Here is a 6,000-nt window from a genome sequence, read left to right on the forward strand (position 1 = left end):
ATGTTTCCATGTGTCTTTTTTTAAAATCTTTTTGGGATGTAGAAGATGAATCTTAGGGGACTTGTTTCTTTAATGTGTGTGTACTTTCAGAAAACTTTGATTATAATAAAACTGGGTGTTTGGCTATTTTTTCATTTATGTGTTCAGTCAATTTACTGGAGTTTGACTGCAAAATGTTTCACCACTTTCAAATTAAACCACAGTTCTGTTTACATCCAGAATGTATTGTGTACCATAGAAGACCGGCAATCATTTTAATTAATTTCCATCTTTGCAAAGCTGATTTCTTGAAAAGTGTGACACTGGCCAGACATCGTCTTCCATCCCTGGCTTAGTTATGCATTGTTTTCCTCAGTGTATCACACACACACACACACACACACACACACACACACACACACACACACACACACACACACACACACACACACACACACACACACACACACACACTTTAGTTTATTATGTATCTGTGGCAAAATGTGGTAACGTTCACTTGGTATCAACAATGAACAAAATTCAAGTTCGCTGTGACCTCACTAAGCATTTGTTGTCTTGCGAACACAATACTTCAAAAACTCCTTGAAGAAATGTCTTCAAATTTGCTACAAATGTTCACTCCTGGATGAACTGATTAGCATTAGGTGGTCTTAGGTCAAAGATCAAGGTCATCTCGAGTTCTTGTGAACACGATATATCAGGAATAGAAAATGTCATTACATCTGGCACAAACATTCACTTGGACTCAAGGATGACCTGATTGGAAGTTGGGGGGGTTAAAGGTCAAGGCTAGCATGCCTCACAGTACATGTTTTTGGCCTCTTGAATAGTATCTCAAGTCCGCCTTTAGGGAATTTCTTCAAATTTTGAAGGTGTCTTGGAACTCATTACATTTCAGTGTTCACATATATATATATATATATATATATATATATATATATATAATATCAAAAAGATCAAAAAACAGCTGGTTTGTTGTTTAGTATCTAATATAGATAAAATACTAAAAGTCCACTTTCCATTGCAGGGCCTGCTGGTCGCCATTCTCTACTGCTTCGTCAACAAGGAGGTGGGAAAGATGTGCTTGCATGTCAAGCACCGTCTTAATTTAATCTCCGCTATAGCTGCACTTCCTTCCTTTCCTTTTGTAATGAAGGCAAATTATAAATTTGTCATCCTCAGTGTTCCTGTTGCTGGCTTTTATCCGTCTTGTATAACTTAAAAGCTCCATCTTTGCTCAAGCCCCACTTTATTCTTTTGTCTACAAAGTGGGATGGACAGAACATCGTCCATTTGCTAATCTCAATATTATTAAATGTATTCTTTGGCAGGAGACGTCCATCTAATAAAGTGCTCTGTGCTCTTATTAATCTTCATCATATACCTGCATGTGTCTGTCCGCCCTCTACTCTCTTTGCCGTCCCATAATCCCTCAGGTGCAGTCTGAGATGCTAAAAAAGTGGAAGAGGTGGAAGCTGGGTAAGGACATTGACGAGGAGTACCGCCACACCCACAGCCACACGCCCCACGTCAAGAGTGGCAGCATCGCTGCTGGCAATCTGCCTGATGACCCCAGCGGCGACTCACTCCGCCTTAACAATACCATCAGACGCCCATCGTGCGCCATCGCACAGGAGGAAAACCGCCGGCTGGTCGTTTCCTACAGTAACGGGACAGGGAAGGGCCGGTCCGCCAAGGGCAAACACTCCCTGCAGTTCTCTTTCCCGCCACGCCGAGGCCTCTGCAGCCATGGTAGCACCACCACAGAGGACGTGTGCCTGGAAGAGAGGGCGCACTGCCACCTGTACCCTCTGAAAGGAGAGGAGACCAATGTCTGAGAACAAGCAGACGTCAGAGAAATCACACTGATTGTGCTGAGGAGGAGAATTAGGAAGTGACCCACGGGGATCAGGAGGTTAATATCTGCATAATGCTACAGGAAATATGTTTTCACCTGCCCGGCTGCCAATTCATATTTATTGGTTTTAGGACCATGAGCAAAAAAACAATCGATGACTTCAAACATCAGGAATAATTTTGCTCTGTGATGTTACAGTGTGTGTGTGTGTGTATGTGTGTGTTTGTATGATTTCATTTCGGCCCTTTGACTCCGACCTTGTCCAAATCTTTCCATCTGTGCTGTTGTTGCCATTGTGAATCATGCTTGTGTTGTCTAACTGTTTGCAGCAACACACGCTTGTGGTACTTTCCCAAAAAAAATATTTTTTGTTTTGTCTTATTTTTTCTTTTCTGGTTTTATGAGCCCAAATGTGGACGACAGTTTAAATCCTGATGCCTCGACACCGTAATAAAGACAGGAGTGAGCTAATCACTGGGGACCACTGACTACTATTACACAGTGTTTGCCATCAGCGTCATAGGGGACGGACGCTGTCATCCTCAAGACTGTGCTCTGATATTTAGCTTAAAGCCTACAAGAAAATAATTATTGTACAATACTGTGCATTTCACGTGAATTGAGCGAAGCGTTAAATCCATTCTTTATTATTTTGTTTCAGAGCTATTCTTCTTTTTTAAACAGGTTTAAACTCCTGTCTGAATGTATACGACCAATGGAGAAATATGTAACACTTAAACAATGTGTTTAACTGTATGTATACTGGAGTCGCCCAGTGATGAGACTTGATTTAAAAATGTTATTCGCACAGACTCGGAAAGTTGGATCATCATCATCATCATCATCATCATCATCATCATCATCATCATCATCATCATCATCATCATCATCATCTGGCTCCAGTCACCATCCCTGCAGGTGCCCATTTAGCCAGGTATTCAGTATTGTTTAGAAATGGAGGCAAAGGTAGAAAATTACTTTTTCTTTTGCACAGAATACAATATGCACGGATGAGAGGAGTCCTTTTTAAAGTGAACATGTTACATTTCACAACATAATGTGAATATTCTGTGTTGAAAAGAGCACCACATTGCCAATGGAGGAACAGTTGCTGTTTTGTATTTCATGACTAAAAATGTGCCTCACGGCGCCACTTTCATTAGTTTCATTTCAGGAAACAAGATAAATTAGGTTTAGGAAATTCATATTCAGTGAAGAAATGGACTTGATTGAATTGTCAATCGATTTGAAATCACAATGGAGCCGAACAAGGATTTTCACGAATTCCTGATAAAGTTCTAGATCAAGCACGGAAAACAAATGTTGTTTGAAGCGTAGCAGAGTGCACTGTATAATGTAAATATGAATCAAAAGTGAATACTATAAAGACAGAGAGGGGGATGGGTGGAGGGATTCATTGTTCTGTGTTTTTGCTCGCAGTCCAGGTGACTCAACGTTGAAATTGAACATGACTAATTACCTTGAGAAAAGACGAGAGGTTTTTTTGCAGAACCTGATTGTGCCTCTCTCCTTTTATTTAAACTGTTATTAAAGCGTGAACGCGAAAGGTTTTATATAAAAAGCCACATTGTTGTGTCTCATGTGTCTCTGTGGATCCAATTAAAGTGAATTCTGTCAGCAAATAAAAAAGTGTCAGTATGTACTGTGTCAATAAGAGAACCAGACACGAGTGGTGGAGATACATTCACTCTTTTGCTTGTATGGAGTGAGTCTTCTGATCAGGAGCTGACATGCATCTACCTACTAATTGCACAAATAGTCTGTCTGTCTGTGGAACGCATGTCTAGCATATTGTTAATGGCCCAAGGAAGTGCAGTGTCAAATTTGGTGCAATTTGGACACACAATTAAATAAAAACTTAAATAAACAGGTGACCAGCTCTCTGTAGCTGTCCGTGGTGGCCGGGCAGTGTGCCTTCAGTATGTGGACCGAGCTCAACATGTTTTCTTCTACCTCCTCGCACAAACTACAGCAGTGGTGAAAATCGCCGCCAGATCATTTTGATAATCTGATTCATTTAATTTGACACAGACACAAATCGAGAATTACGGAGCTTTTATTTTGAAAAGTTGTGAACTTAGGTCTGAAGATTGTATCTAAAATATCCGGAATGCAATGTATGAAAAATTACAACAATTCAAACCAAAGTGAATCATTCAAATTTACATGTAAGCCACACAGTGCTCATTGACTATAAATCTTCATTGCAGAAAAACCAGACAGGACGAACACACAGTTTTCTAAATTCCCTTTCCTCGATTGACTGTTTCTAAAAAGCTCTGCACACAATGTCCAGCAGCACACAAACAGTAAACAGTGACAGTATATTGTAGAGCTGTTCGAGGAGGACTCCCTAATGACAAGGAATAATTCTGAAGTAGACACAGGTCAAACAAACAATCCATTCCAAACAAGCAGATTTCGAACGGGCTCTGCACTTCAAATTTGTGATATAAAAGTGAAAAAAGTAACTGATATAATGTGGAGGGTTTCACTGCAGAAACTCGTACTGCATGTTCCTGCATGATCTGAAAAATAAGACGAATAAATCAAACAAATTCCTCCTGTGTGTGTGCACATGTGTGCATATCATTGCACAGTCATTCCACACCATGCTCGACTGCAAAGCCGATCACTGGACCTGTTATCAATCAACGCGTGTTTCCATTGGAGATCTCGCAGCATTAAATTATAAACTCATGTCAGTCTTGATGTGCAGAAGGTAATAAGTTGTCAGTGGATGAATTATAGATTGGCCAAGCACACGTGTACAATAATGTGTGTGTGTGTGTGTGTGTGTGTGTGTGTGTGTGTGTGTGTGTGTGTGTGTGTGTGTGTGTGTGTGTGTGTGTGTGTGTGTGTGTGCGTGTGTGTGTGTGTGTGATTGATTGATCTGGGAACCTCTGTGAAAACACCTCCCTCATCATGCTTGTATATAAACCACTGGAACTGGAGGCGGCTCTGTCTGAGAGGCAGGATGAAGCCACCAGAGAATATTCACTAGATTATAATGTCTCACAGGGGGAATAACCTGAATGACACGACAGAAAATATGGTTATGACTACACAACAACACAACAATATATGAAAGATATTCGAGGTTTTGAGACCATAAAAAAAGCCCCCGCAAATCAAATTATCTGTCTCTCGTTAGTGCGAGATGTGGGTGTTTTGCACATTTTCAGAATAATCTGAGTTATTTGTAATATTTATAATAGTAGTTTCATAATGGAGTGTACCCATGCTCAAAAAATGCACTAAAATAGCATTTTAGCCTTAGAATTTTTAAGGTGTTAGATATAACTGATCATTACAGGACGGTAAAAAAGCAGCAAATGTGGTCTCAACAACCTTATAACCAACAATAAAAAAAATGTTTTTGTTATTTTAGACAAAGACATGAGAAATTGTTTGCTAGGATTTAATCATGGAGTTGCAAGTTAAAATGAAATAAAAACGAAATTGATCACAAAATAAAAAAATATGTAAATAAATAAAAAAAGGCACAAAAAAACAATAATGGCAGAAAGTGTAACAACAAACCTTTTACTCTGGTTTGACACACGTCAAACCATGTTCCACTATTTTCTTCTTTCCTAGTTCAAGGGATCACTGCTATAATCTTAATGCTATAATTAGGTTTTCTCCCCCAGGAGTTAGATCCAGGTGTTGTAGCAACACTTCATTAAAAAAAAAGATTAATCTGAAATTCATAGTATTCATAAAACCAATGACATTTATACAACATCAATTCAAGCCAAGTAGTGGTCTCTTGTTATGTCCAAGTTCACTGTAGACAGGGCTCACAGTGCAGTTAGTCTGAATGGCACTGATTTGATTTTTCATTTTTTCCAGTGAAGGTTGGTCCAGTTGTTGTGTTTCCTCTTGGGAGCAAACATCAGATACTTTAAGGATATTGAAGGTCTAGATAATTAAATTCATCATAAAAACTATCAATACTTGTGCAGAAAGTATTTTGTTCCACTGACGTCAACATTGTTAGAGACACTTAGGGCTCACTTTTTAATTCATTTTTTAAAGCTTGGCTTGCATCTAGTTCATTTAATTTAGATTAGTTTTCTTTATAAATTTCCCAAAACTTTGCAGCAAAGGGAATTCTT

The 6,000-nt window shown here is 39.1% G+C and overlaps 1 protein-coding gene across 2 annotated transcripts in view; it reads left to right on the forward strand.

Annotated features, from left to right (window-relative positions):
- The window catches only part of gcgrb (glucagon receptor b), a 49,396-nt gene extending 45,888 nt beyond the window's left edge, over positions 1-3,508 (forward strand). For both annotated transcript variants that reach the window (XM_035178600.2, XM_035178609.2), the window contains exons 13-14: positions 1,028-1,069; positions 1,437-3,508. In XM_035178600.2, coding sequence (XP_035034491.1) covers positions 1,028-1,069; positions 1,437-1,838 — 444 coding nt within the window. In that variant the 3' untranslated portion in view covers positions 1,839-3,508. The remainder of the gene's footprint in view (positions 1-1,027; positions 1,070-1,436) is intronic.
- Positions 3,509-6,000: the final 2,492 nt, after the last annotated feature.

This window comes from Hippoglossus stenolepis, chromosome 2, assembly GCF_022539355.2.
Source record: "Hippoglossus stenolepis isolate QCI-W04-F060 chromosome 2, HSTE1.2, whole genome shotgun sequence".
Taxonomy (NCBI): domain Eukaryota; kingdom Metazoa; phylum Chordata; class Actinopteri; order Pleuronectiformes; family Pleuronectidae; genus Hippoglossus; species Hippoglossus stenolepis.